At 41.5% G+C, this 23,163-nt stretch overlaps 1 protein-coding gene, 1 long non-coding RNA gene and 1 other non-coding gene across 5 annotated transcripts in view; 1 reads left to right on the forward strand and 2 right to left on the reverse strand.

The window, feature by feature from the left end:
* The window catches only part of SLC2A3 (solute carrier family 2 member 3), a 68,058-nt gene extending 54,361 nt beyond the window's left edge, over nucleotides 1–13,697 (reverse strand). The window contains exon 1 of one of the 2 annotated variants that reach the window (XM_037008739.2): nucleotides 13,620–13,697. In XM_037008739.2, the coding sequence (XP_036864634.1) occupies nucleotides 13,620–13,640 (21 nt within the window). In that variant the 5' untranslated portion in view covers nucleotides 13,641–13,697. The remainder of the gene's footprint in view (nucleotides 1–13,619) is intronic. The other variant, XM_073222212.1, reaches the window with a different exon arrangement.
* Nucleotides 13,698–17,129: 3,432 nt separating this feature from the next.
* Nucleotides 17,130–17,214, forward strand: LOC118970611 (small nucleolar RNA SNORD62). Its single transcript, XR_005058660.1, has one exon. It is a non-coding gene; the product is annotated as a small nucleolar RNA SNORD62 (small nucleolar RNA).
* Nucleotides 17,215–17,241: 27 nt separating this feature from the next.
* LOC108392212 (uncharacterized) lies at nucleotides 17,242–22,504 on the reverse strand. Of its 2 annotated transcripts, XR_001851951.3 has the most exons (4): nucleotides 22,099–22,504; nucleotides 21,828–21,885; nucleotides 21,340–21,510; nucleotides 17,242–20,282 (listed from the first exon to the last, which is right to left on the reverse strand). It is a non-coding gene; the product is annotated as an uncharacterized lncRNA (long non-coding RNA). The 2 variants fall into 2 exon arrangements; XR_005058651.2 differs by having other exon boundaries at nucleotides 21,828–22,497.
* Between the last annotated feature and the right edge of the window lie 659 nt (nucleotides 22,505–23,163).

A 23,163-nucleotide genomic window follows, 5' to 3' on the forward strand; every position in this document is an offset into this window, starting at 1 on the left:
ATTCTACTGTGCGTAGAACGCTATCAAACACCACTGTATACTACAGAGAAATCATTTGTGAAAGGGAGAGTCAATTGGTGTGGCAAACTTCACTGTTGTCTTATTTTAGGAAATTGCCACAGCCACGCCAACCCTTAGCAACCACTGCCCTGATCAGCCAGCAGCCATCAACAGAGGCAACACCCTCCACCAGTAAAAGATAAAGACTTGCTAGAAGCTCAGTTGATGGTTTAGCATTTTTTAGCAACAGTCTTTTAAAATTAAGATATGCACATTGTTTTTGTACACATAATGTTATTGTGCACTTACTAGTCTATAGTATAGTATAGACATAACTTTCATATGCACTGGAAAACCAAAAAATTCATTTGACTTGCTTTATTGAGATACGCACTTTACTGCAGTGATCTGGAACTGAACCTGTGGTATCTAAGAGGTATGCTATGAAGCTAGAGAATTTAAGTTGTGCAATGTGTTTCGAAGAAGAGTAGTTTATTCTTAATAAGGAATGAAACAGGTAGAGTTGCCAGTTTTAGCAAAAACAAATAGACAAAGGCAGTGCCATTAAATTTGAATTTCAGATAAACAATTAGTACTTTTTTAGACTAAATATGTCCCATGCAATATTTGGGATATACGTATACCAAAAGATATATTATCTGGCAACCCTAAGCAGGTAGCTAAAGTTCTGTTCCATCTCATAAGTTGTTAGGAGGATCAAATCAGATAAAGTGGAGGAAGTGCCTAATACAATATCAATAAATAAAAGTTCTTTTTGCCTTCTCCTTAAGCTGAGGAATATGATATTGATAATTTCCAATTATCCATGTGTAAATTATACATAAGAAAGTTAAATCCCAGTTGGCCCGATATTTTGGTTCGTTTTTCCTTGCTGTCCATTAGCTAATGAAATGAACTAATAATACTTAGCATTGGATGAAACATAGTTAGAAAAAGAAATCTGCTAGGCAATATTGAAAAAGTCATAAATTGCAGTTTTACTCATCAAATAGCTTCCATTAGCACAAAGGACTGACTTTATATTGGGCAGTGTCAGGTGTTAGAAAGAATTTACTACATAAGGTAAAAGACCTATTACAAATGACATGACCTTGGCTGAGTTGGGCTTTAAAGTTGTGGGGAGGATTCAATAATATAAAGTTTTTTGGAAATTGCCAAGTACTTAGTTATTCTTGTGCTGATTTCCACACAGTATAGGAAGTGAGCATTCTTTGACCCAGAGGTCATCCCACAGGCAGACTTTGCTCTGAGGCATTTCTCTTTGTATGTAGCTTGGGAATCCTAAGAGTGTCATTTGCCCCCTAAAATGACTCCATCACTTCCTAGGGTGATCCCCTGACTCCCACTCTGGACCTTACACAATCCATCTTTACATCTGTTCAGGATAGTTCATTTAATTTCAGTTCCTTTTTGTTTTCTGTTGATTGCCCTCCTCCTTGTTCCCCGAATAGCTGTACCACCAATATTGGGACCCCAAGAAGAGATCCACATAGGTCACGTAATATGTTCACAGCTGCACATTCTCCTTGATCAAACTGCGATGTCTTCCTTTCCCTAAATATTTACCATTGTTCCCTCCAATCCAGAAATGCTCCTTCTTAAGGCACCAGCCTAAGAACATGAAGTAGACTTAAAAAAAAAATTAAATTATATTAGCCATACTATTTTGCACACGATTTTACATTTTTTAGTGTAAATTCTGACTATTTTGCTCATATGTTTTTCAGTCCAGCAGCCTTCAAACTGCGGTATCCTTTTTTAAAAGAGATTTATTAGCAACATCCCCCACCAGAATGGTACATTTGTTACAGCTGAACTTACACTGGCACATCTTAGCACTCGATGCACATAGTTCATGGGTTCGCTCTTGGTGTTTTTGTACATTCTGTGTATTTGGACAAATGCATAATAACTTGTATCCACCATTAAAGTATCATACAGTGTAGTTTCAATGCCTTAAAAATCGTCTGTGCTCCACCCAGTCATCCCTTGCTCCTCCCCACTATTTTTTTTTTTTGAGAGGGCATCTCTCATATTTATTGATCAAATGGTTGTTAACAACAATAAAATTCAGTATAGGGGGGTCAATGCTCAATGTACAATCATTAATCCATCTCAAGCCTAATTCTCATCAGTCTCCAATCTTCTGAAGCATAACGAACAAGTTCTTACATGGTGAACGAATTCTTACATAGTGAATAAATTCTTACATGGTGAACAGTACAAGGGCATTCATCACAGAAACTTTCGGTTTTGATCACGCATTATGACCTATAAACAATCAGGTCAAATATGAATATTTATTTGATTTTTGTACTTGATTTATATGTTGATCCCACATTTCTCCCTCTATTATTATTATTATTTTTATTTTTAATAAAATGCTGAAGTGGTAGGTAGATGCAAGATAAAGGTAGAAAACATAGTTTAGTGCTGTAAGAGGGCAAATGTAGATGATCAGATGATCAGGTGTGTGCCTATGGACTAAATATTAACCCAGGCTAGACAAGGGCAGCAAGACATCCACGGATGCAGAAGATTTCTCTCAAAGCAGGTCCTCCCCACTATTTTTAATGAAATAATTTTCCAGATCTTCAACTTTCACCTGTTTTCTTCCCTAAAAGTTTTTCTTAAGAAGGCACCTGACTTGCTCTTTTTTCTTTCCCAACTTTCTCCTACTTTGGAAAAGAAAAGCTTATCTCTAACCAACCTTAAATATTTGACTAAGGTGCAAAAGGCAAAATTTGAGGGTGCATAGCTCCTGAGAGAGAGTGCTGTGACAGTCAATATGGCACTGACTGGAAATATTAAGGGGGCGCTGCCTTATTTTATCCCAGGGCTACTCAGAGCGCCATCATCCACAGATGGGCAACATCAGCATCTCCTGGGAGACTGTTAGACATGAGAAGTTTCAGCTCCACTCCAGACCTGCTGAATCAGAATTTCTGCAGGTGGAACCAAGAAATATGTATTGACAAGTCTTCCAACTGACTATTAAGCATCTTAGAGTTTTAGAAGCATCAATTGGCCAAGAAACCCCAAGTTCCATAGTCTCTGCCTTAGATTAAGAAGGCACAGGGACATAAATTCACATTTTTGTTTGAAATAAAAAAGAAAGTCAGACTTTTTCTGACAGAAAGGAAGTCTGATTCGGCTTACTGGTTTGCCCATGAACAAGGCTTTGCCATTTAGTTTCTATTTGCACAGTTTGAATGAGCTATGTCTGTATTCAAAGATTTTGCACCCCCACCCCCACCCCACATCCCCACCAAAAATATCTACAAGGTTTTGTGTGTATGGTGTACAGCTTAGGAGGCAAGTGGAGGCTGAAATACAGTCCGCAACCTACCGGCCAGGCCCTGCTCCTCAGCTTTTTTCTTTGTCCGCTCTGCTTTTTCCCAGAGGGACAACCTTTCCTATTTTGCACAAAGGCACGGGAAAGGCTAGCAAGACGACTTGAAAGCAGGCATGCAATAGATCATGATGAATCCCTGGAAGCTATTTCAACATCAAAAGAATTTATTTTGGATGTCAACTTGAAAATGTGTGAGAGGGGGTTACATAGTTTTAAAATTATTTTGTGAGTAAACAAGCCAAAAAAAAATCGCCTCTGTCTTTTGTCAGTACTGCTCAGGTGTCCACACCCCACCCCACACCGCAAGTCTGCAATCTCTTCCTTTCTCTGCAGTTCCTTTTTTCTGCCTTTACATCTCAGATCTCGTCACACTCCTACCCTGAGACACCTTCCTTTCCTTTTACCTTCTTCCTGATCTTTTTCCTAAATGTTCTGAAGTTTACTTCCTACTCTTGAGGGCTTTGCCGCTTCATGGCTGGGACCATGACAACACTTTCAGGCCTAACTGAATACAACCACCCGCACATCACGGCCTCGCCTCAGCTGTATCTTTGCTAGATGCTCATTTCCAATCCCTGTAAACCCACAGAACCAGGAAGGGTGCCTCAAAGATACACACTGCCACCTGGTGGCTATTGCTGCAGTGCTCAGGCCACACCTGGACGCGACTAGCCCACAGCAACGGCCCGAAGGCTGATCACAAGATCACCCTTCGTGAGCAGAAGCGACTGTTAGCTCCCTCTTTCTTGGCAATAGCAGAGTCTCTGGCTGGAAATATCTTTTCAAGTCTGTTTTTCTCAAAATTCTTTTCATCTTTCAAAGTCCAGTGCAAATGCCACTTTTCCATGATCTCCTTTCTGATCTTCCAAGTTAAGAGTATCTCACTCCTCTAAAAGCCCTAGAGTGGGCTCCGTGTTTATCTGTGACTCCTAATCAGCTTCCGCCTTGTCTGTTCCTAACCATCGTCTCGTCCCTCAAAGACACAGATCCCTAAAGTACATGCCATGAGGATATCGTAATTGTCTGCTGATCTCCCGGGTCACTTCCCTCCATTTCCTGGACACCACGCCTGCTGTCATCATTCCTAGAGACTTCGTCATCCACGTATGCTGCCCTCAGTTCTTTGACTACTCATTTCCAATCATCTTTTTTTCAGCCCACCTCAGTCACTTTTCCCCAGGGTGACACCCTAGCTCTGGTCATTAATAATAAATACACTCCTTCCAAACTCTTATTTCTTTTATGTCGCAACAACCATCACCTCCTCTCCAACAATGTCCTTATAGAAGCAGGATCCCTAAGCTATTAACACTATCAATTTTTCACTGCCCATCACCCTTATTCTAGTTTTACTTTCCACATCACCCAGCTTAAATTTTTTGATTCCTCACTCTAAACACGCCTTTGCATACACAGTTCTGGCACTTCTTTCCTTGCTGTTATATTCCTTGTATAACCCCAGCCTGGTTAAGCACAACTCTACTTAACACAGCTTGCTTGCACTCACCTCTGTCTTGCTCAAAGCAGAGACAGAAGCACCTGGGCCTCACCAAGCTGAAGTCAAGGCAAAGGATGTGAAGGCCAGGAAAGCAGAGCTGGAAGGCGTCCACACACTGTGGCACTGTGGCTCTGCGGTTCTGCAGGCAGCCCAAACATCCTTGGAAGCGCGCTCCCTGGAGGAGCAAGTTTGACCACTGTGTCATCAAGTTTCCCCTGACCACCGAGTCGGCCGGCCTTGAAGACAGAAGACAACGTGTATTCCTTGTGGGTGTCAAGGCCAACAAGCACGGGATCAAACAGGCTGTGAGAAGGCTCTGTAACACCAACATGGCTAAAGTCTGTGACACTGACATGATCAGACCTGAGGGAAAGAAGGTATATGTTCAACTGGTTCCTGACTTTGATGTTGTGGATATTGCCAACAAAACTGGGATCAACTAAACTGAATCCACCTGGCTATAAATATAAAATTTTTTCACCATAAAAAGTTCTTATAAAACATATATGCCTTCATAGAAATGGAAAAAACAATTCTCCTCTTGATCTTAAGTCCCTTTCAAGATAACACCCCTTATCTGTGCTCCCTATAAAGTTCCTACAATTCCTTAAACCATTCTCTATTAAACCTATTCCAGTTAGGCTTTTGTCCCTCCTGCTCTATTTGAACTACTCCTGTCCAGGTTATCAACAAACTTACCAAATCCAATGGTCAGCTGTCTTTCTTACTCAACCACTCAAAAATATCTGACAAAGCGGATCACTTCCTTCTTGTTCAAATAAACTTCTTCCCTTGGCTTCTGATCAACCAACCTGTCCTGGTTTCTGGTTTAACCTACTGTCTTTTCTCAGCATTCCTAAATGCTTGAGTGCCCCCAAGGTTAATCCTTAAAGCTCCTTTCTAGCCACACTCGCTCCTTGGTCGTCTCCTCCAGGCATGGCTCCTAATACCACCTGTGCCAAATCTGTCTCCAGTCTGGACCTGGTCTCCAGGCTGCAGACTTAGATGTCTCCACATGAACAGCTAGTGGGAATCTCAGATCCAGGACTACTCCAGGCTCCTGCTCCCTCCTCTACTAGCTTGTTCTTCCTCCAATTTTACTACCTTAATTGCTTAAGCTAAGAACAGAAGAACTAGCATTGATTTCTGGGTCACCCACACCCTAGGCCCAATTCATTAACAAGTTCTACCTGCTGAATCTAATTGCTGTTGCTACCCCCATTACTACCACCTCTACCCAAGTTACCATTATCTCTACCAATTTGAGAGCCAATAACTAACTTGAGCTCTCTGTTTGCTTCTACATTTGCCTCCACTCAGCTCACTCTCCAACTAACAAATACATCAATTGGTCAAAACCCTTCCAGTGGCCCTCTGTCATATTTAGAAAAAAATTTAAACAGGTCATTATGGACTCCTAGGCCCTACATGAGCTGACTCTGTGCTGCCTCCCCAACCTCATGTCCTACCACTCCCCCCCCTTGATGCACCATACTCCCTCTCTGCTATTCATTGAATAATCCATGGGCCAAATGCAGCCTACCATCTATTTCTGTTGCTGTTGTTTGTTTTTTTAACTTTCTGAGATAACTATAGATTTACATGTAGTTTTAATAATAATACAGAGATTCTCAAACACTTGTCATCTAGTTTCCTCTAGTGGCTACACCTTGCACAACATAGTACAATATCACAACCAGGAAACTGATATTGATAAACCTATTCACCTTATTCAGATTTTACCAGTTTTACATGCACGCATGTGTGTGTTGAGTCCTGTGCAATTTTATCATATGCATAGATCCATATAACCACCATAAAACACTTCTATCAGAAGGATGTATCAAAAGAAGAAAGGTCCCTTGTGCTTCCCCTTTCATAGCCAGTCATCTCTCCCCCAATCCCAACCAGGGACCACTATCAATCTATCCTCCATCTCTGTAATTTTGTCATTTTTAAAATGTTATATAAACGGGACCTCTCTTAGTTTGGGATGCTATACACAGTACTATAGACTGAGTGACCTAACAACAAAATTTATTCTCACAGTTCTGAAGGCTTGAAGTCCAAATTCAGAGTGCAGTGCGGCTGGGTTCTGGTGAAGATCCTCTTCCTGGTTAACAGACAGCCATCTTATTGTGTCCTCACATAGCAGAGAGAAAGTGAGCTAGCTCTCTGGCCTCTCAAGGCACTAATCCCATTCCTAAGAGCTGCACCTTCATGACCTAATTACCACCCAAAGGCCCCACCTCCAAATACCATCACATTGGGAACTGGATTTCAACATATGGATTTTGGAGGGACACAAATAATCAGGCCATAACAAGATCATATAATGTGTAACTTTGGGGATTGGCTTTTTTCACTCAGCATATTCCCTTGAGATCCATCCAAATTGTTGTATGTATCAATTGGTTGTTCCTTTTTATCACTGAGTAGTATTCTATGGTATGAATATACCATAGTTTATTTAACCATTCGTCTGTTAAAAGACAATTGTGTTGTTTCTAGTTTTTGGATATGACCTTCAAGTACAGATTTTTATAAGATTCTATTTTTATTTCTCTGGGATAAATGCCCAAGAGTACAGCTGCTGAGTCATATGGTAAGTGCATGTTTAGTTTCATAAGTGTCATATTCTTTACAAGAGTGGCTGTACCATTTTACATATTTGCCATTAATGTATGAACAATCCAGTTTCTCTGAATCTTCACCAGCAAATGGTATTATCACTATTTTTCACTTTAGCTATTCTGATAAACATGTAGTTCTATCTCACTGTGGTTTTAATTCTCCATTTCCTTAGTAGCTAATGATGTTGAGCATCTTTTCACTTGCTTATCTGTTATATGTGTATCTTCTTTAGTGAAATGTCCATTCATGTCTTTTGCCCATTTTTTTTAACTTACTGAAGTCTTTTTGGTAAGTTGAGAAAAAAAACACATACTATACAATTCACCATTTAAAGTGTACAATACCACCACAATCAACTTTGGGACACTTTCATCACCCCAAAAAGAAACTCCATGCTCATTAGCAGTCATTCTCCAATTTCCCCCAAACTGCCATAGGCAACCACTAACCTACTTTTTATCTTTATGGCTTTGCCTATTCTAGATATTTCATATAAATGGGATCATATTATATGTGGTCTTTTATCATTGGCTTCTTTTATTCAGTATAATGTTTTCAGGGCTCATCCATATTATATCATGAATCGGTACTCTTATTTCTTCTTATTGTTAAATAATATTCCATTGAATGGATATGCCACGTTTTATTTATCCAGTCACTAGCTGGATATTTGAGTTGTCTCTGCTATTTTGAATAACGCTACTATGAGGACTCAAATACCAATTTCTTGTGTGAATATATGTTTATGTTTCTTTTGGGTATACACCCAGAAGTGGAATTTCTGGGTCATATGGTAATTCTATGTTTAATGTTTGAGGAACTGCCAGACTATTTTCCAAAGCAGCAGTACTATTTTATATTCTTAACAGCAGCATATGAAGGTTCGTTTCCCTAGATTCTTGCAAACACTTTTCAGTGTCTGTATGCTCAGTTATAGACAACCTAGTAAGTATGAGATAATATCTCACTGTGGTTGTGATTTGCATCTACCTAATGGCTAACAACATTGGGTGTCTTCTCATGTGCTTATTGGTCATTTGTATTTCTTCTTGAGAAACATGTACTCAGATCCTTTGCCCATTTTTATTTCTATTATTTATTTTTATTGATGTATAGTTGATATACAGTTTGTTGGTTTCAAGTATACAATATAGTGTCAGCAATTATCTACATTAAAAGCTCACCCCAGCTAGTGTAGTATGTCAACTCAACACAGAAAGATGTTACAGTATTATTTATATTCTCTGTGCTATACTTTCATCCCCATGACTGATTTATATTTTGTGACATTTTAGATTTTGTGCCCCTCCCCCATGGTGACCACCAGTCTCTTCTGTGTGTCTATGAGTCTATTTCTGTTTTGTTCATTTGTTTTGTTTAGATTCCACATATAAGTGAAATTATATGGTATTTGTCTTTCTCTGCCTGGCTTATTTCGCTGAGCATAATACCCTCTAGGTTCATCCATGCTGCTGCAAATGGGAAGATTTCTTTCTTTTTACAGGTGAATAATATTCCATCACATACATGTACATCTTCCTTACCCATTTTCTATTGATGGGCACTCTGGTCGCTTCCTCATCTTGGATATGGTAAATAATGCAGCAATAAACATAGGAGTCCTTTGCACATTTTTAAATCGGGTCGTCTTTTTATTATTAAGTTGTAATAGTCTTTGTATCTTCTAGATTTGGGTCCTCATTGTGTACATGATTTACCAAAATTATCTCCCATTCTGTGAGTCATCATTTCACTTTTTTGATGGTGTCCTTTGAAGCACAAAGTTTTAATCTCGACTATGTCCAATGTATCTATTTTTTCATTTGCTGTTAATGCTTTTAGTGTCATAACTAAGAAATCATTGCCTAACTCAACATCACAAAGGTTTACATCTATCTTTTCTTCTAAGTGCTTTATGGTTTTAGCTCTTACATTTAGGTCGTTGGTGCATTTAGAGTTACTTTTTGTACACAGTGGGAAGTAAGAGTCTAACTTCACTCTTTTGCATATGGTTACCCAGCTGTCCCAGCACCATTTGTTGAAAGGCTATTCTTTCTCCACGAATAGTCTTGGTGTCCTTGTTGAAAATCAGTTGATGGGGTTTATTTCAAGATTCTCAATCATATTCCACTGACCTATATGTCGAACCTTATGCTAAAATCACACTGTTTTGATAACTTCGCTGAGTTTTACGAGGGCTTTTGCTTTTCTAGATACAGGTCCTTTGACAATATGTGATTTGCAAGTATTTTCTTTGTAGCCTGTCTTTTCGCCATCTTCATAGTCTGAGCAAAAACCTTTGATTTTGATGAGGCCCAATTTATCTATTTTTCTTTTTATGGCTTGAGCTTTTGATGTCAAGCCTCTGCCTGTTTTTGTAAATCAGTTTCACTGTAACATGACCATGCCCATTTGTTTACATAATGCCTGTGGCCATTTTAACTTAAAATTGCAGAGTTGTATAGTTGTAACAGACACCAAACAGCCCACAAAGCCTAAAGTATTTACTATGTGGCTCTTCACTGAAGAGTGCTGACCTCTTGTTCCAATCTGATGAACCTTTAGGGCCTTCAGGAAAGCTGTTCCCTCTGTCTGAAATACTCTTTCCTCAGATCTTCTCTTCGCTGGCTCCTTATTGTCATTCCGGTTTCTGCTCAAATTCACCTTAGAGAGGCCTTCCCTAACCGCATTATTTCAAATATAGAACCTTTCCCCCCTATTCCAACATCTGTTCCCCTTACCTCACTTTATTTTTCTTCACAGAACTGATCACTTTACTCACTAGACTATAAGCTCTGTGAGGGCAATCCCTGGCACCAGTAGTGCCTGTCATGTAACAGCACTCAAGAGTATTTGAATGAATAAATGAGTCATAGAGAAATACAACATTTTTCCAGAAAAAATAATCCTACTTATCAACCCATAAATTACTTTTGTTAGAGGAACAATATTTGACTAAAAGAACAGTATATCTGAATCCCATCATGATTTATATGAGTGATGTTTATGTGTCACTTCACCTCCATGGTACTCCCTAATATATTAAGCTGAGGGGTTCCACAGGGCTAGAGAGCAAGGATGTTTGAAAGTCTTTAGATTTGCTTTCTAACTCTGTACTTCCCCTCGATCTTCCCTTGAACATGAACTGAAATCTACTGGGTGGATAATAATGTAGGTTGTCTTTTCTGCATTATAATTGATTGCTCTTCAATCCTGAACCTCTTGATTTGTCTACTAAGGGAACAAGGTAGAACAGAACAAAGGAAAGAGAGCTTTGTTGTCAAGACATCGGTCATAGGGCAGAGCATCACTAGTTGTGTAATCTTGAAAACTTATCTCAAGATCTTAAACCTCGATTTCAGATAATATCTGCCTCACAACTCTAAGTAGATAATAATAAATTCTCAATTATTTAACATTTATATGCCTGATTCCTGGCAAGGAGCTCCTAAAACCCTTGTAATTTCCTCAGTGATAAGAACACTATTGTTCTAATATTTGTCTTTGATCTTTCCTTGACATGGGCTCCTAAACCCTTGTAAATTCGTAAGTAATAAGAACCGGAGGTACATCTTTTGTTCTAATGAGGTGACTCTCTATGGGTTGGCTCCTGAATGGGGGTAGGTCACCAGAAAGATCAAGTGTGGGTAAAACTGCAGTATTTCCAGAATCTGTCCCTGGCCTTAGTACATTTCCATATCAATAGGTGTTTCCAAGGATGAGAGAGGGCATATCTGGACCAGAGAGGTTGAGAGGTTGAGTGGGGCCCCTTTTTATGCAGCCGATTCTGAGAGACCCAGGAGAGCAGAACTGGACGACTGCTTCTAAGCAATAAACACGTTTCTTTCGCTTTATTTCTCCCTTTGACTGGTTTCAGTTTCAAAGGTATTTGCCCCAGATTTTCCCCCAGAGTTACACCAAGCCATGATGAGAAGCTTGGAATTTTCAGCCCAACCCCCTCATCCTCCAAAGAGGGGAGAGGGGCTAGAAATGGAGTTAGTAATTGATCATGCCTATGTGAGGATGTTTCCATAAAATTCCAATAGGAGGGTTTTAGAGAGCTTCTGGGTGAGCGAACACATACATACCAGGAGAGGGACACATCCCAACTGCACACAGATAAAAGCTCCTACAGCCTGGATCCTCCCAGACTTTGCCTTATGTATCTCTCTATCTGGCTGTTCATCTGTGTCCTTTATCATATCCTTCAATAAGCTGTGAATGTGTTTCTCTGAGTCCTGTGACCCATCCAGCAAATTAATTGAGCCCAAGGAGTGGGTAGTTAGAACCTCTGATCTAGAGTTGGTTGGTCAGAAGCACAAGAGATAACCTGGATTTTCCACTGGCATCTGAAATGGGGGGTGGGCAGTGGCAGTGGGTCTCATCAGACTGAGCTCTTACCTGTGGGACCTGATGCAATCTTTAGGTAGACAGCATCAGAATTGAAATAAATTGTGGGACACCCAGTTGGTGTCGCAGAGAATTTCTGGGTGTGGGGAAAAAGCTCCACACATTTGGTGACGAGAAGCAAGTGTTCTGTGTGAGTGGTAAAGGAGGCTTACAGGAGAGAAACAGTAGGAAGAATTGGGTTTTTCGCTATATAGAAAGAAAATAACTGAGTTTTTTTTTACTTTGCTACATACTTAGAATATATCATCAAATTTAATAGACACAATTGAGTTGACAAAGATAGATGTCATCCAAAGAGCTAATTGCAGCATCTGGGAAATGAGTATGAAACAGGACAAACATTCACAGCCATTTACATCTGGCTATTTCCAAAGTGACCTTGTCACAAGTAAAATCAGTGTTTTTAATGTCTGTAATAGCAACAGCCATCTTAAACCACCTATCCTTAGTTCCCACCAAAATTCAGGGGACTTTATTCTTTAGTTTCTGCATTATTGGGATGTTTTCAGAAGGATGTACTTTTTTAAAGTAAATCAACAACAGCAATGATATATATCTTAATAATGATAAGGTTGGCATAATTTGGAAGCCCACAAATACCAGAGGTAACTATCCTATATGATTTTTGAAATGGAAAACAAACTCCTAGTCTTAAGTAGTCACACCTAATTAGTAATTACATAAATATGCAGCAGGCAGAGCTTGGTGGGGAGCTGGAGGTGGGCAGGGCAGGGGGCACAGTGCCTTGTTCTTGATCGGTAGAGGCGCAAACACATTTCATAAAACTAACGACTCTAATTTCTGTGTTTCATATCTTGCCCTTACAGTGCTTCCTCTAAGGCCTTTCCAAGTAGTCTTAACACCTGTCATATAAATGTGTTATCTTTAAAAACTGTGTTGACTTTTTAAGCTTTTAGAAAGATGCATCGTTTGGAAAATGTGCTATGGAACAGCAATTGCTCTCCCTGCTCTTCCTGCAGCCTTGCTTCCCTAAGTACGACCACTAAAAAGTTCAGGGAAAAATCTGGCAGCCTGATATTCCAGCCATTCAAGACACCAGTGGATTCCCAGAGAACAAGCTTGTTTAAAGTCTTTCTAGATGTGAACACATGAGCAAACCCCTGACTTCAGGCAAAACATGATTTAGCCACCAGACGATGCCTCCCTTACCCCAACCCATTCCAAAGGGTCTTGGATCACTTAATACTTCTTTGTAGATCTTCATCACAATGCTTTTGTACATAATATGACTGAGTTACACTCTAGAGATGCTTTTCAGAATAGTTATTATCGTGCACATTCACATGTTGCTCTATATTACTCTTCACGCCTACACAGCCCAGCTCTTTTCAAGAAGATTCTCCCCAAGACTAGTTGTATAGAACAGTACCAAGACCTCTTTGCAGTCACAATGAAGAACATGGCTATTTTACCATTCTCATTATTCTTGATAATATTAAAGCACAGTTATACCAGTAGCAAATACTAATTAACTGTGAACAGAAAGAATGTTGGCATGTACCAAGTCTACTGGCTGTGACAGTCTCTCCCACCCCCACTTATGTATGTCACACACTACCAAGACAACAAAAGTTTAGGAAGATGATCGGCATTGTGATGATTAACATAACCATGACAAAACATTGATTTATACCAAAACATATATTTGGTACCAATCTAACATACATTCTTCATACTCACATCCTGTTTGCTGCTCTCCATCTCTCTGCTATACTAAGAATTGACTCTCCCTCCAATTCCTCTTCAAGATACTGCTTCCTGTAAATTGTAATTGGCTAGTTATTTATTTGCTCTATCTACTTAAGCTCCTTGAGAGAATAAGCTGTGACTCAGCCCACTGGTCAATGGGCACACCGATAAATACTTGTGGAAGGTGAAACCTCAGATAAGGATGTTTTAGATTATCTTAATTCTAGGGGCCTCAACAAAGCTCTTTCCACTTGTTCAGTAGCCACTGGGGAGGATTTCATCAAGTTACAGCAAGAAAAGGGGAAGAGCTGAGTATGGTGAAAGTAGAACCTTTATATTTTGAGTCATTGCTCTGTCACCAGCTAACACAGTTTCCCCATCAGCAATTTGACCAGGGATTAGGTGATCTTGCCATCACAAAATTCTATGGTTCATAAAATTTAAAGTATTTGAAATAAGCCACCTCTTCATAGACTCATCTTAGCCTAAACTGCTTCAGTGAGCTGCAGTGGAGGCAGGAATCATGATTGTGCTTAACCAGTTATCAAATCTGAGTCTGTTTCCTCCTCCACCCGCTCTCCTGCCTCGGATGCATAGTGTTGCGGATGAGCTGAGACGCTGTATGGTGAAACACCAGTATTATTTCCTGAGTTTATCAGGAGGAAGAATTAGGACAGGCCATTCCTTTGACTCTTCCACAGCCTCCTTACCTTTTCTTTGTCATTTCTCTCGTCAACCTTCCCCTCCCCAGCCTCATCTCCCCTTTCTTCTGTCTTCTCATTCTTGGAGTCACCCTCATGTGGGGAAAAACACAAAACCAAAAAACCCCCACAAGCTCTTTTAACTCACTCTTCTTAAAAAGAGGGGTGCTACTTAGCTTTTGTAAAATGAACTCATATGAACTCTTCTTGATAACCAATGGAAATTCTAAATTAAGTCTATGTATTAAACTGGGATAAAATTAATAACAGTTATTTTGCCAAGCACGCTTGGTCTGACTCTCCTCTCACACTTCAGGAATAAAGCACTGAATGAACTCAGCACTGAATGAGTGAAGATCCATAATTTTCTAAAATTTCCATTTTCATTTTGCAAAAACCAACGAAACTACTCCTATGTGTAGTGCACTGAACTTCCTGGTAGACATCTTTCAAAGCCAACACAATTCCCTCTTCTTTAGCCCAGATCCCGCTGCCTGGACCATTCTTCCAGGGCTCCCTCACTTCCTTCCGGCCTCTGGTCCGGGCACTTCTACCCCACCTCCCTCCTCCAGTTAAACATACCGACCCCCTCCTCATTTCTTATTGTATATTTCCTTCGTAAGATGCATCACAGTCTGGCATCCTAGTATAGATCTATGCATTTTCCTGTCCCCCCCCTACTCCGCCCCCCTCGTTTACTGTGGGGCCCCTGGCACTTACAGCAGGTCTCAGGACACAGTAGGTGCCCAGGAAATATTCTCTCCAACATGCTGAGGCTCCTCTCTCATTTTCCCAGAGCCGCAGGACCCCTCCTCGCTTGGCCCAGCCCACCTCGGAGTCACCACCCACCCCTGCTTGGACCCAGCCCTTCAGCTGCCGGCCACAGAGATCGCGCCGTGCACCCACCACCCGGGCGGGCAACTGCGGTTGGGCCCCGCGGCTCCGTTCAACCGCCCCCGACGCCTCTCGGCCGGTCCCAGGCCGCCGCGCCCGACAGTGGCAGCGACAGCGACGGCGCCACCGTGCTACCGCAGCCGTTAGGACCCCCGCGCTGCCCCCAAATGCCGAGGATTCTGTTTTGAATGATCCGTTGAGGTGGTAGGAAGATGTGCCTCGGTTATCCGGCTCCCTGGGTCAGAGAGACGCAAGCACACCCCCGGGGCCCCGCTCGCAAGTCCCGCCACCGCGGCCCCAGCCCTGCTTCTCACCTTCACACCTGGTCGACCGGCCGGCCGCCGCCGCGTGTCGCGTACGGTGCCCCCGCCGGCGTGCTCCGGCGAGGAGTGCGAGGAGCCCTTCACTGGGAAACAGTGCTGGGCCCCACCACGCTTAACGTTGCCGTTAGGAGGGTGTTAACATTTCTGCTTTAATAGATACCCTTCCACCTCGTCGCCTCCACGCCCCCGAGACGGTGCCCCCGAGACGGTGCCCCCAGCTTTCCCTGCCGGGCGGGCCAGAGTCCGGGCTGGGAAGGCCCAGGACAGTTTCTGGTGGTTCTTTTGGACCCAGTAGCTCGTGGGTGATGAAAGGCCCAACTGTCATTCCCTCCACCCCCGGGAAGGGACTAGAGGGTTTTGGGGTTAGGCGTAACAAGGGCCATTCCCCCGCTGCCTGGTTGGTACTATCCAGGGGAGGGAAACACAAAGGTGTTTTGGGGGGTTCCTCTCCCCTGGACCTATTTTGGGACTATTTGGAGCCTCACCATGATCACACCGCCTTTAGTGAAGAGTTGAGTCAAGTGACAAGGGTCTATACTGCCCTTCTCAAAGAATAGTCCAGGGAGCAAAAAGCACAGCAAAAGGTGTGCGAATGAACTGGTCTTCAGGGAACTCCAAATTAAAACCAAGGCACATGCACTAGCGTGGTGAAAAGGAAAGCTAGGGAATGCCAAGCGTGGGAGGGGATGTGCAACACCCAGAACTCTCAGACGCCATTAATCGGGGGGTATACATGAATAAATTAGTGCCAATCACTTTGGAAAACTATTTAGCAATATTTATGAATGTTGAACATAGGCCTATCCTCTGACCCAATTCCACTGCACGAATATACTTAACAGAAATGCATACACATGTTCACCAAAAAACAGGCACTAGAGTGGTCATCTCTGCAGTATTCACAATAGCTCCAAACTGGAAATAATTCAAATGTCCACTTAGAGAAAGATGGATAAATGCATTGCAGTATATTCACACACTGGAATATTATACAGCAACGAGAGTGAATGTACTATAGTGAAATGTAACTATGCAGATGAATTTCAAAGTTGAGCAAAAGAAACCAGGTGAAAAAGGGAACATACTGAACGATTATATAGAAGTCAGAAACAGGCAAAACTAATCTAGGGTGTCATAAATTTAGATTGTGTTTACTCTTTGGAGGGTTGTGACTGGGAGAAACACCAGGCTTTTTGGGGTATGTTCTGTAAGTGGTCTAAGTGCTGTTAACTTTCTGAAAACAATCATCCAACTAAATATTTTTCCATGTGTTTTATTTTAAAAGGTTTTGAATTAAGAAAAAAAAAGGCCGGAAGTATTCATTTGTTCAAATTCTCCTCTATTCAATTCGACATACATTCATTTTATAATCACTATATATAAGGCATTAGCAAGCACTGTGTATTCCTGGAAAGATGTCTCAGCCTTCCAGGAACTCATAATCTAAGAGGTGGTACAAACATGAAAGTCATTGATTAGGAAAAGTCTTTGATGCTATGCTAATTGCTAGAGAAATTCAAAATAATCACTTTAGAAGAAAGTTGGGGAAAATATGCTGTTAGGCAAGAGTTTCTGAGTTAGGATCTTTGCAATTCTAATAGATCCCTCTGACTGACCCTCTACTGTGGGCTCAATAGCAGGGAGATGAAGATGAAGGTGATTGAAAAACCAAGGCAGAAAAAAAAATTTTTAAAGAAAGGAAGGAAGGAAGGAAGGAAGGCACCTATTAAGGTGACCCCAGTTATTTGGTGGGGGTGGGGGAGCAGGGAATTGTGGGAAACAGGCTAGGATTAGGTTGAGGAGCACTTTGAACGCAAAGCTGAATAGTTTGGATTTTACTGACAGTTGTTGCCATAGAATGTTTTTGAACAAAAGGAGAGACACAACCAAAAAAACATTGTGCGTTTCTTTTTAAATCTGGGTCACTGAAGGGGATGAGTAGGTATAATAAGAGGAATCTACAAGTTGAAGTCTATGTAAAAGATTTTTAGGAGTCCAGAAGATAAAAAAAAGTAAATAACAGACTTTTAGAACTGTGAGGCAATAAGAGGCCTACTAATCTAATGCCTTTCTTATTTTTAACTTTTTTCTTATTATATATGCCTTTTAGAAACCTTCCACTTTCATTCTTTCTTAAATGTTAACATTTTTTGTAACACTCATTCTAGTTAGCAGTAAATGAAGACCCAGTGGTAAAGTGACTTGTCCATGGTTATTCAGCAACTCTTAAGTAGGGCTGGACAGTGACCTTACAGTACTTCAGGGGTGTCACAGGCTGGCTACATTGGAACAAAGTGTTCACCGAGAAAGGAAAGGACAAAGTAGTATTTTTCTTGAAGTTACATTTATCCAGTTCTTAAATCCTGAGAGTATAACCTTCCTACTTTTTTGGAGTTAAAAATGTTAATTCTTTTACCAAATTATGGTTCTGGTAGGTGATAGTTGGTGATGTCCTTATGTGACGATATAAAAAGTCTGCTCCCTCTATTATGCTCACTAAGCCAGGTGGAGAAAGACAAAAACCAAATGATTTCACTTACTTGTGGAGTATGAAAACAAAGTAAAACTGAAGGATATCAGCAGCTGACTCAGATTCCTAGAAGGGACTAGCAGTTACCAAAGGGGAGGGGTTGGGGAAGGTTGCTGGGAGAGAAGAGGATTAAGGGGCACAATAATTAGCAATCACAATATAGGTTGGTCACAGGGATGGCAGAACAGCACGGAGAATAGAGTTAATGATTCTGTAATATCTTACTACGTTGATGGGAAGTGAACACACTGGAGGGGGTGAGGACTTGGTAATATGGGTGAATGCCGAACCACTGTATTGTGTATTTGAAACCTTCATAAGATTACTTTGATACTTTATTAAAAAAAACTTTATCAACGATACTTTATTTAAAAAAAAGTCTGCTCCCTCTTATGACCCTTTTAGTTTATATAAAAGGAAAAAGCCTGAAACACTTTGCTTCATTCTTGTGCTACTTCAGCTCAGAATCCTTTCATTCTACTTATTACCAAGGAAATTTTTAAATGCAGACACATATGTACCTGAGATGGATGTGGGTGACCCACCTTTTTTCTACTTTTTTGATGCCTTCCTATACTGCAGCAGCTAGAAAACTTTAAGAACTCTTTATTTCCCAGGCTTTCTGGCAGCTAGGATTCTAGGTGTAAATTTAGATCTATTATTAATTTGCACACCCAAGAGACTTAAAAAGTAGAATTGAGGCAAGGGTCATCTGCTGTTTTGGCTGCTGGCCAGTGTGGTCATGGGGCATTGGGGTTTCTGCAGCCATGTCCCAGCATCCATTCTCTAGCTTCGTGGCCCCTGAAGGCTGCTGTGGCAATGTCAGCAACAGGAGCTTCTGGATTCCTGGATGGCAACCAGGGCATGTGAACTCAACAATTTCAGTGATACAGTCTTTTTTAATTTTTTATTAAGGTATTATTGATACACACTCTTGCAGTCACTGTCCATCAGTGTAGTAAGATGCCACAGATCCACTGTGTGCCTTCTCTGTGCTACACTGTTTTCCCCATGACCCCCCACACCATGTATACTAAACATAATACCCCTCAATCCCTTTCGCCCTTCCTATCCACCCACCTTTGGTAACCACTAGTCCCTTCTTGGAATCTCTGAGTCTGCTGCTGTTTTGTTCCTTCAGTTTTTTCTTTGTTCTTATACTCCACAGAGGAGTGAAATCATTTGGTGCTTATCTCTCTCTGCCTGGCTTATTTCACTGATCATAATATCTTCCAGCTCCATCCATGTTGTTGCAAATGGTAGGATTTGTTTCTTTCTTATGGCTGAATAGTGTTGCATTGTGTATATGTACCACCTCCTCTTTACCCATTCATCTACTGATGGACACTTAGGTTGCTTCCATATCTTGGCTATTGTAAATAGTGCTGCAATAAACATAGGGGTGCATATGTCTTTTTGAATCTGAGAAGTTGTATTCTTTGGGTAAATTCCAAGGCGTGGGATTCCCAGGTCAAATGGTATTTCTATTTGTAGTTTTTTGAGGAGCCTCCATACTGCTTTCCACAATGGTTGAACTAGCTTACATTCCCACCAGCAGTGTAGGAGGGTTCCCCTTTCTCCGCATCCTCGCCAGCATTTGTTGTTTAGTCTTTCAGTTCAGTGATACAGTCTTGATTCTTCCCCTTTCTGGAGCTTCTATGGTGAGTGAGTTTAATAGTTCATTCTTGGGACAATTTTGTAAGCACCTGTGTCCCTGTATTCAGGTCTTTTCTGCTTAAAATAGTTTCTGTTACTGCAATCAACCCAGTCCGATAGAATACATGACTGAGCAACAGTCAGTGTCCCTTCTGTGCCTCTACCAGTTCCCCCATATCCCGGTCTTCTCTTTTCTTCTCTTTCCGTAAATTCCAAACGTGGTATAACCCGGTACTTTCATCTTGGTCTTCTGAGGCCTTGTAGCTATTCCTTGGGCCTCCAGAGAGGAAAGAAACTCCAGATATCTGTGTCAGATAACTGTGTTTCACAGTGGGGGATTTGGAAGGAGGGGGCAGTTAGGCCCTCGGAGGGTGAAGATTTTCCTTAGGCTCAAGATTCTATCGGACAGAGCTTCTCATGTTCTCACCAATCAAGATGCCACTGGTTTCTCTTGACATGCTGGAGGGCATGGATCTGTGATTAGGAACAATAAGTGTTTTCTTCCTTAGTTCTGGGTTCCAGGTCCCCTCAGAGACAATTTCTGCTTTGGCTTATTGGGCATCATTGAAAGGAAAGGAACAGTGCTGTAAGTGTATGAATTAGTAACCCCAAAATAATTTTGTATGTTTCTACACAAGTCATAAAACATTACTAGGAAAAAAAAAGCACTTTTACCTCATAACTACAATTCTCAGAATTTTCTTAACACCACCCCACCCCACATAAGCAATGTATACATTATGCCAGAATTATTTATAATCTAGGAATAATTTTCCCATGGCACTTTTTAATTGCAAATATGGCCGCCTCCTGTTCCTTCTTCTTTCTAAACTATTGCCATAATGATACTGAAGATGCAATATACTGTCTTGTAAACTATCTGGCCTAGAAGATCATAAAAAGATGGGATCATTTTGGATAAATAGAAGGTACCTATTGCTTAATCTTGACCCATAGCCCTTAGAGAGTCCTGTGGTGAGGGTAGTTACAATACTAATGGGAAGGTTTCTCACTCTTCCCTCAATTTCGGAGCATGTTTTAGACCATATTGAAGCATTGCTGAAATCTAGCTATAAGAAAAAAAATAGGCTAGAAAAAAAAGTTTACATTCATGCTGAGAAACAAGTGATACTGTACTTTGCATTATAGATGGGACCTCTCAACACTCTCAAACAGTAAATTCTTCCTACCCTTTAATCTCAGATTGTTAGGTTGAGTATCTTCCTATTTCCCATTTACTGGATGAAGAGGACACCTTTTTACTAATCTATCTTTTCAGTTTTATAAGGACAGTAAGTTGAGGGGAAATCTGCTTTCACAATAAAGGCCTCGAGGTGTTAGGGAGAAATGGTAGCATTTTCACAAGCAGGCAGTTTCCCAGGGAGGTCTGGGAAGCAGTACATCTCAACTTACGGCTGGGTTAACCCAGTGTGAAATATTTTTCCAGAATCATACAAGTGGCACAGATACCTTTAAAAACATATTCTAAAGGGCTGGCATTTTTACAGTTTGTAAGTCTCATTCTGGTTTGGTTTAGATCACATACTAATGTTATCTGACACTGCCAGACACTGCAGATACAAAGATGAACAAAACACACTCCTTACCCAGTTTCTGTACGTCATTAACTTGATAAGTCTTCACAGTTCTCTTCACCTCCACCCACCCTCTCCAAATATGAATGGTTTCTTTAGGAGCTCATTTCGATACTGTGATCCAAGTGAGACAGGGACCGTGGGTGTAGTCAGAGTAGGGTGAGGGCCTCTGGAAAAAGACCCCTACCAAAACTCCATATTAAACAATTAAACAAAGACAGAGCCGCATTAATTCTCTTAAGTAAAATATCAAGCTAAGAATATAAGCATTCTTCAGTGAAGATTAGTTAAAACTAAAAAGCCAGGAATAACCTGGCCTGGAATGTTTGAACATCCCCCAGATAAGAAAATACCTCAGCACAGCCCATGTCGTTTGTGTCAATTAAATGAGGCTATTGTAAAATTTCCTTTAGCCGCTAAAAGGCCAAATTTATCTTTAACTTTACCCAGATGCTGCTTTTCCTCCTCCAGCCCCTAATCAAGTCAGTAACTCAGCTCACCTTGTAGGCAAAACAAGCAGCCTTGACTGATGTGCTCCCAAACCGAGAAACTGCTACTCTGAGAAAGGATCAAAACAATAAATTTCTTATGTTAACTCCACAAAATAGTCTAGAAAACTGATAAGAAACTTAGTGTCTCTTTAAAAATAAACACTTAGAGACCATCTGGTGGATCCACATCCCTAACTTGGTCTCTCAACTGCCTATAAACCCCCTAGACAACGCACCACCACGTAAATCTAGGACCAAAGGCTCATAAGAATCGAACTACCACGTGTAATCCGGAGAGCCAGGACACACTGACTTCGCTGTAAACAGGAAATTATCGATCCCATGCAGGAAATGACCTTGTTTGAGGGCAACGAAGGTGCCGCGGATTTCCCTCTTTTTCCTTCAATTCCCTTCTAAACTCATTTCCGGGTCTCAGTTAATCTGGTCCTTCCTTACAATAACAGAGTCCGGCTGGGCCCTCCCAGTTCCACCCTAGACTTCGTCCCTCAGAAAAGGGCCAATAGGCCCTTTCCATTAGTGGACATTTTTACGCCTCGTTTTACATCACGGTAAATCTCAACCAATCGTAGTTGGGACAGGAGGCACCAAAATAATCTTCACTTCCTCCCCAAAGAACCACCCCTCGCTTGCGTAATCCTGATAGATTACTTACGTAGCCAATCAAAAAGCAACCTGGAGCCCAGCCTACCTTAAACCCAATCAATTAAAATGAAGACAGGGAAGTGGGGCGGAGAATGGAAAACTTGCCCCTTTTGGAAATGGTTTGAAGAGGAACGTCTGGATCTCTGGAACTTACAATTTTCGACTAGCGATTACTGTACACTGTCCGTCGCAAAGGTCCCAGTTTCGTCCCCTCCGACCCCACCCCAAGCGGAACCCCACCCCTCACTCCCCGTTCCGCCCGTTTCAGTAGCAAACATGCCCATCCTGAAACCTCCGGAAAAGGACAAAACCCAAGGGCCCGGTAGCGTGGTTTACACGCTCCTCCCGTGCGGGTTGAGTAGGGGAAGAGGCGACCCGGCAGCCGCTGGCGCCAGTCTTTCCATTCAGCGGGTCTCTCCTCCCAGCCCCACGTTCCCGGGTCGGAGCTGACACGGGAGTGGGAGGAGCCGAGAGCCCCCTCCGCGCGGGGGAGGCTAGCGCTTGTTAAGGTGGAACAGAAGCGTTGGAGCCTGGGCCTCAGAACCATCGGGGATGGGACGTCCTCTCCGCTTTCCATCCCCGCTCCCTTAGTTTGTCATCTCTGGTTCCCTAGCCTTCGTTCTAGTGTTAATTTATTTGATTTACTTTGATTCTTTGGGAGAATTAACAGGTTAGGTAGAGG

The sequence above is a fragment of the Manis javanica genome, chromosome 15, assembly GCF_040802235.1.
Source record: "Manis javanica isolate MJ-LG chromosome 15, MJ_LKY, whole genome shotgun sequence".
NCBI lineage: Eukaryota > Metazoa > Chordata > Mammalia > Pholidota > Manidae > Manis > Manis javanica.